General features: G+C 44.5%; 2 protein-coding genes and 1 pseudogene across 5 annotated transcripts; 1 reads left to right on the forward strand and 2 right to left on the reverse strand.

Annotated features, from left to right (window-relative positions):
- Positions 1-3,063: 3,063 nt before the first annotated feature.
- Positions 3,064-14,867, reverse strand: LOC112882961 (Fanconi anemia group D2 protein homolog). Of its 4 annotated transcripts, XR_003226734.1 has the most exons (34): positions 14,044-14,867; positions 13,666-13,920; positions 13,356-13,568; positions 13,122-13,253; positions 12,256-12,385; positions 12,140-12,186; positions 11,962-12,063; positions 11,740-11,853; positions 11,058-11,200; positions 10,866-10,960; positions 10,668-10,749; positions 10,516-10,567; positions 10,366-10,446; positions 9,605-9,700; positions 9,414-9,517; positions 8,523-8,985; positions 8,355-8,390; positions 8,065-8,272; positions 7,808-7,941; positions 7,525-7,711; positions 7,206-7,438; positions 6,765-6,857; positions 6,533-6,625; positions 6,421-6,453; positions 6,187-6,312; positions 6,039-6,099; positions 5,843-5,898; positions 5,690-5,746; positions 5,482-5,602; positions 5,144-5,333; positions 3,952-4,111; positions 3,741-3,879; positions 3,530-3,650; positions 3,064-3,325 (listed from the first exon to the last, which is right to left on the reverse strand). XR_003226734.1 is itself a non-coding variant. In XM_025948162.1 (30 exons), exons 1-30 carry the CDS (start codon positions 14,776-14,778, stop codon positions 5,155-5,157), a joined length of 4,461 nt encoding a protein of 1,486 aa, XP_025803947.1. In that variant the 5' UTR covers positions 14,779-14,867; the 3' UTR covers positions 4,943-5,154. The 4 variants fall into 4 exon arrangements, 1 of the variants encoding a protein (XP_025803947.1); XR_003226733.1 differs by lacking the exon at positions 3,741-3,879 and having other exon boundaries at positions 3,530-3,704; XR_003226735.1 differs by lacking the exons at positions 3,741-3,879; positions 3,952-4,111 and having other exon boundaries at positions 3,530-3,704.
- LOC112882962 lies at positions 4,396-4,959 on the forward strand. Its single transcript, XM_025948163.1, has one exon. The coding sequence runs from the start codon at positions 4,509-4,511 to the stop codon at positions 4,755-4,757; it is 249 nt and encodes an 82-aa protein (XP_025803948.1). The 5' UTR covers positions 4,396-4,508; the 3' UTR covers positions 4,758-4,959.
- Positions 14,868-15,108: 241 nt separating the features above from the next.
- Positions 15,109-18,185, reverse strand: LOC112882531 (annotated as a pseudogene).
- Between the last annotated feature and the right edge of the window lie 507 nt (positions 18,186-18,692).

Here is an 18,692-nt window from a genome sequence, read left to right on the forward strand (position 1 = left end):
TAAGTGGCTATAAAGGATCCGTGCAAAACCTGTAATAGTGGCATAAAACCGTTCCAATTTAGAAGGGTAGGTGTCAGTGCATGCACAACAATGTCACCGAGACAAAGGTGCAGTGTTCATCATCCTGTACATGCTTAGATCTGGAAAGAACGATACAAGCAGCAATGCCAGAGACGGTTGGGAGAAGACAAAGGTCAAAGGATGAACAGTAGCAAAAGAGCAAAGCCCTTTCTCCCGTAGGTGCGTTATAGTATTGTGTGCCTGTCGCCAAGCCATGCCAGTGGCCCGAGATTACCGGGGGAGAGGAGGGCCAGCACGGGTTCCGAGGCAGGGCGCCCATGCGACCTGCGCATGGCCCCCACGCTTGGGTTCCATGTGGAGGAGCAAGGCCAGGCTTCTAATTCTCTGAGGAGGTTTCTAGATCCAATTGCAATGATCCGCCGGCTAATATATATGACAATGGCCCTACCAATCCATGCTGGCCACAGAAAAGATACGCACATACTGTACTTTAAGCACACCGAATGATAGCAACGATGAAGTATATACAATATTAGTACTGTCGGCAATAATTGCTACTTCTGTACATGTAACGGCCATCAAAAAAATCTATATACGTCCAAATTTCATTATTCCACCCGTTCCGTTCCAAACTGCAGGTCGCTTCTAGAAAATATAGATATATAATTTTTAGCTTTAGCACACGTACTAATAAATCGCCTAATAATCCACTCACTGTACAGTCGATCGCCACTGGGATGGCTCCACTGAGATAGGAGAACCACGGAGACGTATCTGCGCATGCATCAGAATCCTGTATAACCTATCTATCTAGTAGCCAATCTGCACTGCACCTTTCCTGTTCAATTAGAAAAAAGGACATGCAGATGATGACACGTGCACGTCCACGTGTCCTCTCGAGCTCGATCGTGACCACCTCTCTTTTATCTGCAGCATTGTTGTTGCCTACTCATTTTGACCCATTTTGTAATTTCGTCCATCCATTTGCATGCATGGTTTTTATTATATATGTAATGTAGTAGTGGTGGCTTTAATTTGAGCACAACACATGCATGTGGATGCACGAGAATGCCAAAGCACAGCAGTGTTGGATTCTGTTCGGCAGGATGTATTGGAATCTGATTGCATGCATGGGATGCCATGCACCTGCACAAAACTCCGCCCACTGCACCACGGGCCCAGCATTTGCATAGCTAGGGGCGTTGACAATTTTGTTCCTGCCTAATTCCGGTAAAAGATGCCCCAGGATAATGGTAACAACAATTTTGTGCATTAGCTGGACGTACTTACTCTCAACCCAGCCCTTTTTATTTGTTTATTTTAATTATTTATCGGTAGACCATACTCATTAGCTTAGGCCTTAGAGGGTGTTTGGATGCAAGTGCTAATATCTAAAAGTGCTTAGTTTATTAGCATCAGTCTATCCAAACAGAAGTGCTAGTAATGGAGTGGGTTAAGCTTTAACTGTACCAAGACAAATAAAAGACTTTAGCAAACATACGAGTGCTAATTGATGCTAATAAAGTTTAGCACTCAACTTTACCTCATCACCCAACAGACCTTACCATGTGTGAAAAATTCTATACATAGAATTTCGTGATTGACGTGGTGTAGTTGCTTAGGTAAAAAAAAACTTTTTGCTACCTTTTTATCACCATCAGTTCATAGCTCAAATCGGCAGTGATAATTATTTTTACTCTTGTTGAAATCCAACGACCCTTTTAAACTGGTGGTTCATTTTTTTTTTCCTCCCTCGGTGGAGCCTAGACGTAATCACCTTCATTCGGCAATTTGACCCAAAGATAACACCACATATGGTCCTGAAACATTTGCAATATGTGCATTGCTTTCGAGACAACCAAGGTATATGTATGTGAATATACGAGTACGTGCGTACGTGTGGATCGTGTACAAATACACACAACGACACGCTGCTGTGTCACTGCTTACGTGGGAGAGGTAGGCCAAGCAAGAAACCGTGTGCGGCCTCCTCCCAAACCCGTGGGCTCCAGCTAGCATTCTTTTTTCTTCTCTGTATAGAATGCATGTAACGTTCCCTCCGACTTATTCAGCCACACGAAATTCACGACCGACCGGCCAGATGAAATTAAGAATATTCATCATCTCGATCGATCTCTCTGTACCTATATATGCACTGTCACCGGGAACGTGGTACGTGCCACGTTCCCATACCGGGAACATTGTTCCCGTATCGGAAACGCGGGTACATTTTTTCCAATAGTGTTAAAAATATTTTTAAATAACGTACCACGTTCCATGTTTCATGTTCCTCGATCCGCATCCGCAAACTTTTATGACTGCAAATATATGTAGTGTGCATGCATCCATGCATGGATTGTGGATTAATATTATTGCATGATTTCCTGAACGGCGCCTGAGCTGTACAGCCATGGGCAGTGTATCAGGTGCAAAGAATTATATAATTGTCAGGAATTTTTTGAGATGGATGGATGGATCCGTACGTGTTTGTCAACCGGATCGAGCTAGCTGGTCGAGACGCCCTCTCGCTCGCATCTGTAGGTATCTACTTGTAGCCATCTAAAATGTGCATGCATGCACGATGCAACGTACGTTGAGTATGTCCAAGCGCGAATTATTGTATATATTTATATATTACCCGAATATAGGATATTATTGATTTTTTAAAAAATTTCCACGAAAGGGCCTTCTTGTCCACTCTTGGAGCAACAAGAACATCATCTCATGCCACCAGCACGAGCGGAACTAAAGCTCATAATAAGGAAAGTTCTGCCGCCGCCTGACCTAATTTCTCGTTCGAATCAACAGTCTACATGATGCTTCCAGCTGACAGTGAGTGACCAAAATGTCTTTGTGTTTTTCAAATGGCCCGTTTTTATGCAGGTGGGAACGAACTCTGGAGCAAGCTAAGCTCCTGCATCATCAGTAGCACATTTTTTTGATAAGATCAGTGCAGCGCACAAGACATACCAGCACATGCCTCTTGGACCAATGGCAATGGGACATATATATATATAGAGAGAGAGAGAGAGGGGACCGGCCGGTATCAGATGCTGCTGTCTTAGTAGTGTCTACACAAACAAAAAAAAAACCATGTGGATATATGCATGCATGTATCCACGTGTGATCACACACAAAAAAGAATATGGAACACGCGATCAGAACACGAACTCCAACAATGCAAGTTCTGACCTGCTGGGTGTGGATGCTTATCAGCAAAGGTCAGACCGTCAGATCGAGCATGTACACTTGGTCAGAGCTGTAGTGTGCATGGCTGGTTACGTCATCAGCTGCGTCACAGGTACTAGAATGCAATAAGGTCAGCCGGTTACCAGTCGTCAAAGTTAAGCTGGGTACGGGTGCAGCAAATAATTGCACAAGTGGATGAGGTTTGTTGGGTGATTGAGTTTTTATTTGCCACATTGTATGGATCAATGATTCCACTAGGTTGAACAAGTAACTTCAGCAAATGGAAGTCTCAAAGGATGAATATGTAATGACTACTAACCGGAACAAGTTCATCAAGGAAGAAAGCCATTTGTGTTCTTCCACGTACGCTTCCATGTAACCTGGTAAGTCAACGAATCGCGTGTAGGAGTGCGCGTCATCCATCCACTCATCTGATGACCCTTGCAGCAGCACGCGGAAAATGTTTTCACCACAAGCGATCAATCTGCAGAGCTCTACTCAAAGAATAAACAAATGCAAAACTCAGTTACCAGCACTTTGAACTTCTATATGTACGGTACGGCGACCTGATAAGTCAATGCCTGATGTGTAGCTTCACATTGGTTTTGACTCGGACGACATCAAAAAAGTTAGAGACGGTCCATCGGGTGGATCCTTATCCTAATAACCCTGTACTTTTATACGTATCTGATGATGGTCTTTGCAGCAACAAACAAAGAGCAAGAAAAAGAAGTAAATTACCTGGGCCACTGGGCTGCAGCCCAACAGGTCATGTGGGCTGGACGCACGTGAAGACACATGGGCTATAAGAAGGTGACTTGTGGTCACGGCCCCAGAACCAGTCAAGGCCCACGGGCCAAGAATCGACTCATTGAGGACTCATGTGGCTTGGCATAATTTCCTGCATGTAAGAGACACCAAACTGAAGAGTGGTTGTGTTTGTGTATAGAGTGGACAGTGCAAGAACTAAGCGACAATCCTTTTCTTTGAGGAACTTCGATTTGGTTGTCGAGGACCCTGAAAAAGGACAACGGCGGTCCGCATTGGAGCTGCCGAGCCCCGGCCGGGCCGGACGCCCGAGTCCATCCAACCGGTGCTCCACGTTACCGGCTCACTGCCAGCTCGGGCCCACGGCAACGGCCCCTTTGTCCCTCTTCAACTGGCTGGCTGGCTGGCTGGCTCCGCACACACTCCACGCACCCCCAAACTCCACTCCAGATCCGCGTCCACAAGACCCATCAAACCGCCGAGCAAGAGAGAGCGAAAGAGGGGACAAAAATCCCATCGCGGCGCCGCGGATGGGGGCGGTGGTGACGGCGGTGATCGCCATCGCGGCGGTGGTGCTCGGCTGGATCACCATCGAGATGGCCTGCAAGCCCTGCCTCGAGACCGGCCGCCGCGCCATGGACCGTGCGCTCGACCCCAACAACGACCCGGACTCCCCCACCAACGCCACCACCACCGCCGGCGGCGGCGGAGCCTCCGCCACCGAGCCGCTCCTCGGCGACCTCTCCGCCTCCACCGCACCACCCGCCAAGGCCATCTGATCACCTACCTCATCCGGCGGGGCCAGCCCGGACCGGCAGACGCAGCAGTAGGCTTTGCTCCTTCGTGATCTTCTTTGCCCCCATGTATGTGTGTGTGCTTATGAGTTGTTCATGTGATTTTTGTTAAGATATGGTACCAAACTGCTATCTAGCTGTGTAAGCTGCTGTAGAAAAAAAAACCGAGAGAACATGGTTCATCTGAGTGCCTTGACTACTTACGTGATCCTGATTCAGGCTTCATTTCTCTATGCTACAATACAAATGACATTGCAACCTAGAGTCTGAAGGGGACTTCACCTTTCTACACCATATGCACAAGCTCGGTTATTTGGGACAAATTCAGGTTAGGTTAGTGGACAGCAAGAGGTATATGTACAGATTGGTACCTAGTATGCCGCTATTCTTCCTCCATTGGAACATCATTGCTCCCTTCCGCCGCATCCTCGTCCATGGTGTTGTCGTTCTCGTCAGCCGGAGTGTCCGAGTCAGTCTCCATCTGCTCATCTTCATCATCCACGCTTCCATACACCTGAGAGCTCACCACATGACCGTGCATGTCCTTGTGCTTCAGGTTGCCTGTCACAAAATGAAGGCATCAGAGGTTGACGTAGCTTTGTAGGTTGTAGCATACAAAATCACAGATCTGGATTGAGACATCGTTTGTTTCCAGCTTGCATTTTCCTGGATAACTAGGCAATATTTTGAACGAGGCTGCAGGATTTACCCATCCAGAATTTCTTCTCGGTGGAGCAGTTGTGTAGCAGCGCCTTAACTTGGAACAAGAACTTCTCCAAGGATCTCTTTGCAGGAGGTACTTTGCTTGTGATCATTGTCCGCTTGTAACCCTATGCAGGATTGAGGTACTGTTGTAAGCATGGAGCATAAAACTTATGATAGTTAACATGATGCACAAAATTATTTATCAGTTGTACCTTAGCCTCTGAACATATAGTTTGGATTGTTCTTGTCGCTTTCTGAAGTTCTTTTAGCTGTATTGGCATAATTTCATCAGTAACATTAAGCAGTCATTGTAATGCATCAATGATACCAACAAGGACCATAAGTAATAACCTATTGCTCCTTACCATTTTAAGTATAATGGCATTATGTTCCTTGAACTGTGTCTCTAGTAAGTTGAAGGCTGCAAACGGAAATGGTAAGTTGAACATTTTCTGTTGTTTAATGTCATGATGAAGATACACCAAAATTGGTGTTGCCAACACCATGTTTGCAGGTAAAGGCATATATACATAGTGAACTTATCAAGCCACAAATTCTCACCTTTCAGAAATGTGTCGATATACTTTCCCCCATGTTTAACTGCCATTGCGTGGATAGAAACCTGTTGTTTTACGAGTTGCGACTAGTGTAAGTAGTGTCTCTTTCATCTAGCAGCCCAATACATAAGCATTGTTATGGTGCAGCTAACCTTTTCATGGGTCTTGCACATTTGTATTAGATAAACAAATGCCTCCACTGATTTCTGAATTTCTTCCAAAATAGTATCAATTGATCCTCTTTCTGGTAATGCTCTAGTCTTAAGGGCCTGCTTGATCTAGACAATAGAATGGAAATTGCTCCAACATCAGGCAACACAGCAGATTTATATTTATGAACACAAAATAGGGCAAAGAGGAGCCCTTCTAGAGCATATGCTTCTTACTTTCTTGTTTAAAGTCCCAGTATTCTCCTCATGCTACATTAGTGACCAAAATATTAGAAGAAAAGATGAACATGGGATACTTCATAAAATGCATTAAATACCAGATACTTACTAGGACACGGTACCAAGTGGGGATAGTGGAAGAACACAATGTTGGAAAACCATTTGACGCTTCCTGGGTACCTTTTGTTTTGAGCGAAGGTGCCTTAAAATATGGAATAAGATGCCTATGAGGAGTCTTCTAAGGCAAAAGGCAGTGCTACTATTTAATTCATATGTACATCTATCTTCTAAATGAGATGTCTCTGAGAGCATCATTCAAGAAGCAGAGATGGGTTGCTCACCTGAGTCAACGCTTTGCAAAGCTCACAAAGCAGATCTGAAGTGGATTCACTATTTCTTAGGTATATTTGCAATATCTTCTGTATAAGATCACCCTGACAGACAAAACATGGGGCATATTAGGAGCTACAAGCTTGTCAATTCACATACTCCCTCTAATCATAAATATAAGTAGTTTTAGGTTTGTCCTTAGTCAAACTTGTTTAGCTTTCACCATCAATAGCTAAAATATAAATAGTTTGGCAACATAAGGTTGATGTCACAAAAGACTCATCATGAAAATCGATTTCAGACTGTATAATTTTCTCTACTTAAGTTAATACATGTTTACAGAAATTGATGGTCAAAGTTGCACCTTCTAGACCGTGTCAATATCCTGAAGTGCTTGTGTTTGTGATAGGAGGGAGTGGCACATTAAAAGCTAGAAAGAAACTTTAGCTTACTTTACTCTGCCATCCATTTTCAGCATGTTCACTAGGTTGATCCGCGGTTAGCAACTTATGAGCTGACTGGCCAAGACGCTTTCGCAGAAAGGGAATGATCGCCTTGGAGCATCCTATTTGTATCTTCTTCTGATTTGATTCCCCAGATTCGTCCAACAACACGACAACAGAATTTACAATTGATTGCATAGTTATTAACACATCAGAAGACAGAAGATATGAGAACGAGCACACTGTAGGAAGATTAAAGAACAAAAATTAGGCGAAAAGGTTGCATAATCTCCAAACACTGTGGGCACAAATCTAAATAGTTAATTACCTGGATCCATAATATCCTCAAACATTTTACATGCACCACAGTATAGATAATCAACATTGCTAGGAGCAAGGGATGGTTGGAACTCAGAAAGAATATCATCAAAATTTTCTGTTGGCTGCAAAGTCTGTAAAAGTTGCTTCAGACCTGACATGTTTGGTTGATTCAACAGATCAGGAATGGCCACTAACTGCAAAAGGCACCAGACATGTTAGCATTAGCAATTTTTTTAGCTCTAGATCTCTTCTCTTCTTGCCAATGAAAGAAAAGACATTCAAACAACAACCTTCCTGTAGCAGCCAAGAATCTCCTTACATACTGCAGTTGCAATTGATGATTTGGAGACCACCACATACGGAATGTCTGGGTTGCTAGCTGAAGATGAATGTGAACTCCAATTATCTGTGCAGCTCTCTGATTCTACAGAGTAGTGGTAGCTTATTATGTTATTGATCAAAAGCAAGGAGAGGTAGGATTATAAGTACAAAATTTAAACACTATAAAATGAATAAGAGGCAGAAATTAGGAAATAGGGATGTTTACCATCTCTGATCATTGAAACTGCTCCATCTAGATGCTTCCTTAAAACTGAGAATAGTGGCTGAATTTTGTCAAGGAATTCTTGTGTGTTGTCATGGCAATGAACATGTGAACATTTTGGATGAGAAGTACTAAGAAAAGGCTTGGTTGCAGGATTTAGATTATCTAATTTGTTGTGCAGATCCCGGAGAAGATACAGATATATAGGTAGCTGCAAAACAAAAAAAAGGCATATATTAATAATTTAACCATATTTTAGTAGATAAATTATTAGTAGGAATGAAGTACGGTACCTCAGTTTCAAGGGAAGAACAAGATGAATCTTGACACTGCAAAAAAGCGCATCAACTGTTTCAGTGAACATAAGATGGTAATGAAGACAGAAAGAAAGGTTTTCATTTTTTTTCTGACAGGGAGAGACGGCCGATCTACTGGTCAATTTAAACTGAAGAAATACATACCTCTGAATAGTTCAGCAACGACAAGCATCTTGTATGCAGAGTTCTGAATTTGAATCTTTGCATATCCAGCTGAACTGGTGCCGTCATTAAATCTACAAGCCCAAGCTCACCAGGATCATTAGCCTCCTGTTCAATATCCTTTGACATCATTCCACTTGACGAGGGTTGAGAAGAAGCTTTGTTTGTCGTTTGACTGACTGTTACTCCTGCTCTTTTGAAAGCATCCAGTATTGTAGGTTGATTGAGTTTATCATCAGGATTTCTTTTTTCTGAGGCTGCCTTGTCCTTGCAACCCTTTTGCCTTTTGTTGGAAGATGTGCCATCCATGCTCTCTTCTCCCATTTTCTTTGGAAGGTTGAATTTGCTGGTGCTAGTTGATCCAGAACAATCCCCAAGATATCGCAGCTCAGGAAGAGATAGAGGATAATTTTTGAGAAATGCATTCAGCAAGCCCTCAAGTAATCTGCATTGGTAAATTTTGTCATCGCAGTTGACTGTATGTGAATGCATATCAACATATCTCATGCCACGAAACCAGAGGGTACACTTTTTTACAATTATACATTAAACCCTCTAATATTCCGTTCAAGCAGCCAGCAGCCAGGTAAAGAAAAACAGTTGATAAAGAACATGTGGAATATACTAAGTTCTCATGTTTAATATTAAGCAACAGGATAACACTGATGGAAGTTCACGGCCCAGAAACATGAGTCATAAATAAGAAGGAACAGGGCCTATTTTCAGTCAGGGATGGTGATGCCTTAACAAGTAACGTCAATGAACATGGGACTTCAATTCTATCCCATTTATAGATGTTTTCTGGAATGAGTACAACTATGAATGTGTATTCCTTAACATATTCAAGCACAGTAACAGTGGGCGTACACTCACATCAGATTTCTCAGACGCTTCAGAAGTTTTACTGCTGTCTCATCCCTTGCTTTCTGTGAGAAATTATCAACCCTACTTGCAACCTGTGTGCTGAAAGCATTGAGCTGCATTGATGCCACTAGTTTTAGACAATAGCCATGGATATCAATATGTCATGCAATTTGAAAAAAGTAGCACACAAAACCACTCACCAACTCCCTGATCCAGTTAATTGCATAATACAGTGAATGGCATACTGCCTTTTTCTGCAATCCTGACAAGTTTCCCCATTTAGCTCCATCCAAATGCTGTCGATGGTATATATTAGAGGTTATTATTTTATTTAATCATTGAAAAAACTCTCAAAATGAATTTAAAATTTATGTACTGCATGAATGACGCATATTGGAAAGCAGTGAAAAAAGTTTTGTACAAGAGAGAACAGATCTGCAAACAGCCTTTAGATAAACACCTCGAGAAAGTAGCTACTTCTGCCATTCTTAGTGCCTGTTCGGGACTGCTCCAACTCCAAACTCCACCGTGGATTTTGTGGAGCAGTACTAAACACCCAACTCCACCATTTTCTAGAGCAGCGAACCCTCCTAGTTCAATTTTGGAGAGCAGGCAAAAAGGTGTTCCGTGGTTTGTTTTTTATTTTGCAGATCTGCTCCACCGTGGATTTTTTTTTTAAGCAGAGTGCAAAACTTGGAGTGGATCAGCCAGCAGTCGCAAACAGGGCCTTAAATGCTTGGCATTTGATAACGATAGTTACACGAAGATTTGGGACTTCCAGTCTCTTGGAAATATTAGCAAACTACCTTTTGAACTAAATCATTTGCGATTTGCCACTAGAAACCATTTAAGTGCAGAGCAAGTGACAGTTGGAAGGATTCTGCACCCAAGCAACTTAGAACCACAAAAAGAAAGTAGATATCGATATAATTTAAAAATTGTAAAGAGAAGTTTATATAACCTTGGTTGAGGGAAGGTGCAAAGGACAGCCAAGTAATGCATTTATTCCACCAAGCGAGCCTTCATTTACTAAACGTTCAATCTTTGATATAAAGCAAGAATGTAAGGTCAGCAAATAAGACATGTAAAATTACATAATTATTACACTTACTGTAGTTAAAAGTGAAAATTGGGATGGAAGGATCTGCAAGCAGGGTTGAGATCTGCAATATGCAAAAATAATATCAGTAAATTTAGCTAGTACAGGTTCTTCGAGACTAATTGGTTACCAAATAATGACCATTAATAGCTAAGATCTTTTACTTTTGTGGCATAGTGGAGGCTATAGGCATAATATTTACACATATTGGAGAGACATCTCCATCCAAGTTCATCCATAGTTCTCCTGTAAACAAGGAGTCAACAATTACACTTGCCCTTGCTTATTGTAAGTACTGAAATCTTATGATTAAAGGAAATGTAGGAGTCCTACAAAAAAAATTATAAAAACATTTAGCTAACCTTCTATGCCATCATACTGATGTTTCTCTGATAGTTTACCATTGTTTAGATCAGCAAGAAAAGGTGTGTCAAATTCTGCAACATAATCTCCTACCCTGAATGGGCCAGTTGGAAAAATGCTATTGCATGAGCACAACAGGCAGAAAATACATAGGAAGAAGTACCTAGCATACACTAGCATTTTATACCTACCACTCAAGAATTGCAGAGTGAAGAACTTTGCTCTCCAGTAAAGCAGCTAATTCATCATATAGAAAAATCAAGGGCAATGTCACAAATTTGCAGGAGTTAACAGACATCTTCAACAGTTCCAGGGCCTCCTCACAATTTGGTTGCTACCAAACCAAGCAAATAAAACAGCATTAGAATTTCATTTAATGAAAAAAAGAAGGTAGCTATCATGCTAAGAAGTTTTTGATGCAGGAAGTGAGGTTTCTTATCCCAAAAACCAGTTCAGGTGTATAGTCTATGCGTGCCTAATATTTCATCCTTCGTTTCAGCATGTGTATGACATGTAGGGTGCTATTTTGTCAGTTATTTTCATGATGCTCTGGGACCAACCTAATAACCAACTAATAATGGGTGGTTTGATTATTTCATTTATTTGTACAAAATTGTTATTTTCTAAAAATATTTTCCATATTATACGGTTTATCACTTTGATAGCTACCAATACAAGGTATTCAGGGTGCTTAAATAACTTCAGCAATAAATTTATTATGGTATTTGTGATCATATGATTATATGAATGCTGGCATTCACATGCACATTTGAAGACTGCCCATAAGCTCAGACAATAATATATGCACTTGGCTTGTTGTTTTGACACAAAAATTGCCATTTATCCTATAATTACATCATACCAAAAACAAACCTGATATGACGAACAGTTCACAGCAGCATTGACATCAACATGAGCAATAGTTGAAACTATCCTTAAAGCTCCAATTATTCCCATTCTCCTATACTTCATATCTGGATTGCTAACCTAAAAGGTAAGAAGCGGGAACAGGAAACAATTACACATTGTAGTTTTGCAATTGAAAGCCATATTTACTGGAAGAATGTGCCACCAATATAATAAACATGGTCATACCTGCTTTCTCACCACCATTAGAAGTTCATTAGCTACAGAAGAGCCACCTGAACCAGTGTTGAAACCGGCAGCGAGTGCCAGTTGACAGAAGATATCATAAACCTAAATTATGTCATTGATTATTATTCAGGGATTATATTTGGTAGGTTAGGAGAAAGAAATGAACTATATCACAAACCTTCCGAAGATTATCTTCATGAAAACTCTCCAAGTAATCCAATATTCCTATAGCGTAAAAGTTGGTGTGTCTGTTCAGCAAATGAAAAGCACTAAATACAAAGGAAAGTATATTACCGGTTATATGTGAAGATATAGGAATCAACTCTTCGGAGTTGTTGGATGTTAGAGAAATCATGATATCCAGAGAAGACAAAACTTCGTAGCTGACCCCAGAACCTATATGAGCGACCAATGAGCCTACAAGCTGCAAAAAATGGCATACTCATTAGTAAATGAAGAACAGATAAAATGGCACAGAATAGGACAGACAATTAGCAATCAAGTATAATCAATTCCATTCCATGTGCAAGAAAGTTGCATGGACTAAATCTCTTTGGCTTAACAGTTAACACGTAAGAAATCACCTCCAAATTCCATGGTTTTTGCCAACCACTTGAAGCAAAAAAAAAGGTACAACAAACTGAAAGCAGTACCAGGTTGCAACTAAAGAATCCCTCCCAAGGCTATGCTACCTGGACATAAAACATATCAAACAACTTACTTCACTGCTTCTATGGGACCTGAACATGACCCAGGTCATGAACACAAATTTCAGATGAAATTAAGTTCTTCAACTGTAAGTAGTTTTCCAAATTACTTCATCATCATCAATCTTAACACTCTTCTACCTAAAGTATTGTTAAGTACTACATTCCATCGAGCACGAAGACATGCTATGTGCTTAATAACATGTTTTTTTAATGTATTTTTCATACGATGGATCTGAACATAGGCATTCAATGAAAAGTGCTAATTCACAGTAAGTATATATATATCCACCTATTATGCATTTGTACTTGCACCACAACTTGTCTGAATTTTCTACAAAATTGAATGTTTCAGAAATCATAGAGTATATCGTGCCATCATCATATATAAGACATTCTCAATTTTTTAGCCAGTGATCATGACAGACAGAGGTATTGGCAGCCAAGGAGTACCTCTTGCCTGGAATACGTATCAGTGAATTCTTCAAACAGTGCTGTGAACAAATAGGATGCAAACTCTCTAGCTTTCTCTTCCTTGCAAGCCAACAAGTAATCGCTCACTGAGAGGAACGACATGAAATGTTCCTGATTCAAGTTAAACCATGTACCATTTAGACTCTGAACTAGCATGAATAGTCAATCATATGCTGCTATTGTACCATCATTGCAATAAAATGAAGAACTAACCTTGACCAGTTCAGTGTTCCCACGAATGCATTGATCAAACAGTGTCTCTCGTATGCACCCCCGCAAAATCTTGGACTTCAATATTTTTTCTGCACTTTTCTGCCGAGCACCACCATTGGCATAGATGAGCATGATAAGCCAAACATCAATCACTTTATGATCCTTTGGATGGTCAACTGTCTTCAGCTCCTTCAAGAAAGCCTCACAAAGCATCTGCATAGTTTATTCACAAAAATGCACAGCCAAGGTTAAGCTTCAACATACAGTGCAAAATAAATAAACTGAAGAATTGAAGATTCAAATAACTTACATTCTTAAACCGTAGGCCAGATCTCAGCGTATCAAGTATTGCCCCATCAGTGCTATTCGCCGATGCCTTCCCTTTCAGCTTCTTGCTTCGAGCAGCCCATGGATCCACAACACCAACAAACCTCAGCTGCTCGCGGATCTGCAATATTATCCTCCCAGCATTGGCTGGTGTAGCAGACAGCAGCAAGAACCTGAGCAAATGCGGCATCTGGTCTGGAGTAATTGTCCGGATGCACGATATCGCAACAGTCACCGCCTACAAAGTGTTCAACAAGATCATAAGAAAATTGTTCAGGCCACATCATCATATGATATGTACAAAACAAAAGTTCCCTGAAAGACATACAAAACAGAGCAGAAGAAAATGTTCTAGCATCACCTGCTCCTGCAACTCTTCGTTGAGGTTAAGATCCGACAGCACGTCGAGCACGGCGACGACAACCTCGGAGTCCTCCTGCAGGAGCTTTTCCAGCGCGACTACCACGGCGGCATGGCTCTGGTCCCCGACGATCTCCGGGAGCGAGCCGATGATCTCCTTCTTCAGCCTGGGCGGCGCCACGGAGAGCACCTCGACGAGCTTCTCGACGAAGGCGTCGGCATCGGCGAGGAAGTCCAGCCACCGGAACTGCGAGACGATGAGCCTCCCCACGTCGTCCTGCAGCGGCAATCCGTCGAGCGCCCCGCCGCCGCCGTCGTCGAAGTGCTCGGGCAGCTTCTCGAGGAGCAGCGCGAGGAGGCCCGGCTGGAGCGCGGGGACGGAGAGGAGCGCGCGCGCGAGGCTCGGGGCGTGCGGGGCCGCCGGGAGGAGCAGCTGGCGGAGCCGCGCGGGGGAGGCGGCCGCGAAGGCGGCGACGCCCGCGAGGAGGCGCGGGGCCGCGGAGGGGTCCGCGGAGAGCGCGCGCCCAAGGCAGGCCGCGAAGGCGTGCGGCGAGGGGAGCGGCGGGGCCTGGTGCGGCGGTACGAGGAGCGTGCAGCCCGCGTCCGCCAGCAGCGCCGCCGCCGCGTCGACGGCGGCGGAGGAGTCGGCGCCGGCGGCCCCCGGGGGCTCCGCGTCGGGCGGTGGGGGCGGGCGCTTGCGGGGGTTGGCGGGGCGGCTGCGCTGCAGGAACACCATGGCGCCGCCGATCGCCGCCGCGGGCGCGAGGTTGGCTTCCTCGAGAAGACAGCCGGGGAACGGGGAATTTGGGGTGGGTTTTGGGGGGAATGAAATTTTCCCGCCACGGGGGATGTGGGGTGGGTTTCAGCCGAGGATCACACGAACCTCTCTCCAGTCTCCACGTTGATTGCTGGCAGGTGGGGTTGCAAGGTCTAACCATCAAGTGGGCCCGTTATGTCGGTGGGAGACATTCCGACCGACCGACTTCTGAATGAAGCATTCAGAAGTCCGAACGACATCATCAGGTAAAAATTAGAGATGAGGTGGACCAAGCAAAGACCGCACGAGTGAAGAACAAATTAAAATTTACTTGACGCTCAGGTTCAGATGATCCTTCCAAACGTCTGATCCTCCAAAGATTCCGAGACAGATGCACAATTAATCATCCAGAGGCTGTTATCAAGTGCTAGGGATGTTAATATGTTATGCCTAACTTTCTTTTTCTTAAGTCAATTGATTTGGTCCATCCAAAATTCATTCAAGAACTAATCCCTGCTCCCGGGAGCTTGAAGCAAGGGCTTCCCCTTAGTTTCTTCATTTCTTCCTCCTTCAGGCACCCAAGAACAAGCTCGAGCCAAGCTTCACCAATGGAGGTGGCGCCACAGGCCAACCAACGGTCCCTTGCTCATGCTTCCTACATCACCAGTGAGCAGGGCTTCCCTCGCCACCCGGTCCGTTCACCTTCATGACCTGGGGATAACTCCATGGAACTCCAAAAGCTCGCCAGCTGCCTACTAGCTAGATCCGAGTAGAAAGGTTCGGCCTCTAGCTATGGCTGTCTCCCTCTCCCTTCGCCTTGTACGACGGGAAATTGCTCGGGTCGTAGTAGTGTGGAGCGATATCAATCAGCCTGCACATACGGTGCAAAAAGATCACCAGCCTGTCGCGTTCACAAGCGACCCTGCTCTGTTCAGCTAAACAGCTTACCATTCCCCGGGCACGTCAGTGACGGTGCGGATGAAACCCCCCTGGCGGTCAAGACGAACTCGTCGAAGATGACCCACTGCGGCCTATGGTCCATAGAGTTCGAGGGGTGAAGATGGACGATCTGGCGGAAGCAGAAAAGGGTTACAACGACAGGGCCGCGATGCATCACCCTGCACAGACAATCTCATAGCTTGGACAGCAAAACACAAACCTGGTTATTCTTTACGGTCATGTAATGTCCGTTTTGCTCCAGGTACGCGACTTGCATGAAATACCCTGCAACCAGTGCTTTACGGATGTTGGCATAGTACGTGCGACTGTTGAAGTCCTGGCTGCACATCTTGAGGCCCAATCTGGTCATGATGCCAACAAGCTGCTGCCTAACATTGTCGGCGTACTTAAGTGCTCCGGCATTGATGAAATAGTCAGTACACCACTGGGGATCTTCATCTGCATTGTCAACAAGAGGATGATTAGGCAGCGGAAAGACGCTGGTCAAATGCCCACTTAAAGTAGGAACTGAAGTGCGACCACAGTCGGTAAATCAAAACAACTAGGATGCATGGATTAAATGGGTCAGACTAATCCAAACCCCTAGCGTTCCTGCTGAAGAAAAGGGCTACACACTTACTGTTGTTCTTGTAGGCGTGGTAGACGTTCAGATGGGCCAGATGGTCCCCATCAATGTGGCCAAATCGAGCCTTCGCCTCCCCAGCAGCCTTTCGAGCCTCCCTGGGCTGGAGGAAGCAATTTGGTGCTAGAGAAAGAACATGGTGGTAACAAACAAAGTCCAGACTGGTTAGCAAATGCAAAGAGGCGAGATGATATCTATATCATTTGTTTTGACAGGGTAACCAAACAAACAGCAACTAGCTGCATCAGCCTACACTGTATGGTCATGTAGACCAAAAGCCTGGTGAATGGCAGTTGCTCAAGACAGCCCATCGAAAAGATGTAAAGAAGATGTTGTTAAGCGTACATGCAGTACTCTGCAAGCAAGCTCACATGCTAGAAACCTGACACTTTGCTTGCAGATGGTAACAATGCAAGCAAAATAGTACAAGATGATGCAGCTGTGGAAGCAATTTGGTTACGAGGTATTAATTGACACACCTGACAGCATGGCAGCAATTGTTGCAATCTCATTGGAACAGTTGCACTTTGCGCTGATGACAAGCATCTTTGACATCTGTGGGTCCAGTGGAAACTCGCTCATCATTTCACCCAAAGGTGTCAAGTTTCCTTCATCATCAAGTGCCCCCAAGAAGCTTAAAACTTCGAAGGCCCTCATTATTGTTTCCGGTGCTGGAGGATCCATAAAGTCAAAATGCACTAAATCATCAACTCCAAGCTTCTTCAAGGTAAGAACAGTATATGCCAGGTTTGATAGCATGCTTGCTGGGTAGGTCTGTGGTTGTAACTCCTCATTAAAACTCTTTTCTGTGTACAGCCTGAAACATTTCCCAGGTCTCGTTCTTCCCGCACGCCCAGCTCTCTGATGGGCACTTGCCTTGGAAATTGGTGAAAGCAAGAGGGACTCCACACTAATCCTTGGATTGTAAACTTTACGTTTGGTAAACCCTGGGTCTATCACATAAACTATACCATCAATGGTTAGGGATGTCTCAGCAATGTTTGTCGACACAATAATTTTCCTGCAAGGAGGACCTCCTCCTCTCGATGAAGCTGGACAAGGTTCAAAAACCTTCAGCTGCATTGCAAGGCAACAGCAGGGTGACTGCCCAAGTCTTCAGCCTCCAGTACAAATTGGGGGATCTGTTCCACATCATACAAATCAATTCTAGAGCAAATCAAGCATAAGCACGAGATACATAATCAGGCCCAGGAACTAATCCAGAATTACATAATCAGGCCCCGGCGCTGGCACCGGGAGGCCCCTCTACGGCCTTCCCTCTGGAAAAAAAAACTAATCCAGACACAATAGGCATAGCCTCACCGCGCCAGCTACGACTCCCACTCACAAAGAAACCTAATCGATGGACTAAACAACAAGTCGCAGCCTCCACAACATCCCTCTCCCAGTGCTAGCAACCAACCAATAACGATTGTGATTAAGAACGGAAATTTTTCCAAAAAAAAAGGCAAACCACCCAGCTACCTAAGCAACGCGTATGTGTGGAGGCGTAATAGCACAAATGTGTCGTACCTGGGTGGTGTTGCCGCATCCGGTTTCGCCGACGAGGATGAGGGTCTGGTTGTCGCGGAGGGCGCGGAGGAATTCGTCCTTCTGCTGCCACACGGGGAGCGCGCGGCGCTCCTCGAGGAGCTTGAGCTACCGCGCCGAGTAGGGCCGCCGGTTCCACCGGTTGACGGACGGCGGCGGGTTGGCCGCCGCGGCGGCGCCGTTGATGGAGGCGCGGCTGAGCTTGGCGGAGAGGGCGGACACGGAGGCCTCGTAGTCGTTGACCACGTCGAAGAGGCTCACTTTCCGCTTCCATTTCGTCCCCATGTAGCGGCGGAGGCGGCGTCCTATGGCGGTGGGAGTGGTGCGGCCTTCGCGGTTGCCGCCCGCCGCGAAGGAGGCAAAAGAGCGGAAAAGGTGGGGTAATGGGAGTGTCAGCTGAAAGCGTGAAAATGGCCTGTCTCCGGAAAAATTCTTAAAAGTTGAAGGTGATGAAAATTCTTAAAACTACCTGAGTAAAATTTCGAGAACAAATTCAATCACATTTGTGAGACTAATTGAAAGCGTAACTGTGCGAAAAATATTTTCTCTATAATGCGACGAACCACCGTACAGAGGCGGGGTGTTCCCTGCGAGTTCGTTTAGATCATGAGCAGTCAAGATTCAGATTGCCCCGAGTCAGTTCTCTCCTCCTGGGCGAATCAGTAGCGCACTTGCAATTCAGGAAGTGAGGAAGCGTTTCAGTCGCGTTACCAAATCAGAAACTCAGTGTGCTGCAGAAACAATTAAACTGCACAAATTA

Source organism: Panicum hallii, chromosome 2 (assembly GCF_002211085.1).
Source record: "Panicum hallii strain FIL2 chromosome 2, PHallii_v3.1, whole genome shotgun sequence".
Classification (NCBI taxonomy): domain Eukaryota; kingdom Viridiplantae; phylum Streptophyta; class Magnoliopsida; order Poales; family Poaceae; genus Panicum; species Panicum hallii.

Coding starts and splice junctions, on each gene's coding strand:
- LOC112882961 (XM_025948162.1), bottom strand. CDS start 14,778: ATGGTGTTCCTGCAGCGCAGCCGCCCCGCCAACCCCCGCAAGCGCCCG. Junction 9,518..9,604: donor TTAACTGGATCAGGGAGTTG/GTGAGTGGTTTT, acceptor GCATCAATGCAG/CTCAATGCTTTCAGCACACA. Junction 5,334..5,481: donor CGAGAAGAAATTCTGGATGG/GTAAATCCTGCA, acceptor ATTTTGTGACAG/GCAACCTGAAGCACAAGGAC.
- LOC112882962 (XM_025948163.1), top strand. CDS start 4,509: ATGGGGGCGGTGGTGACGGCGGTGATCGCCATCGCGGCGGTGGTGCTC.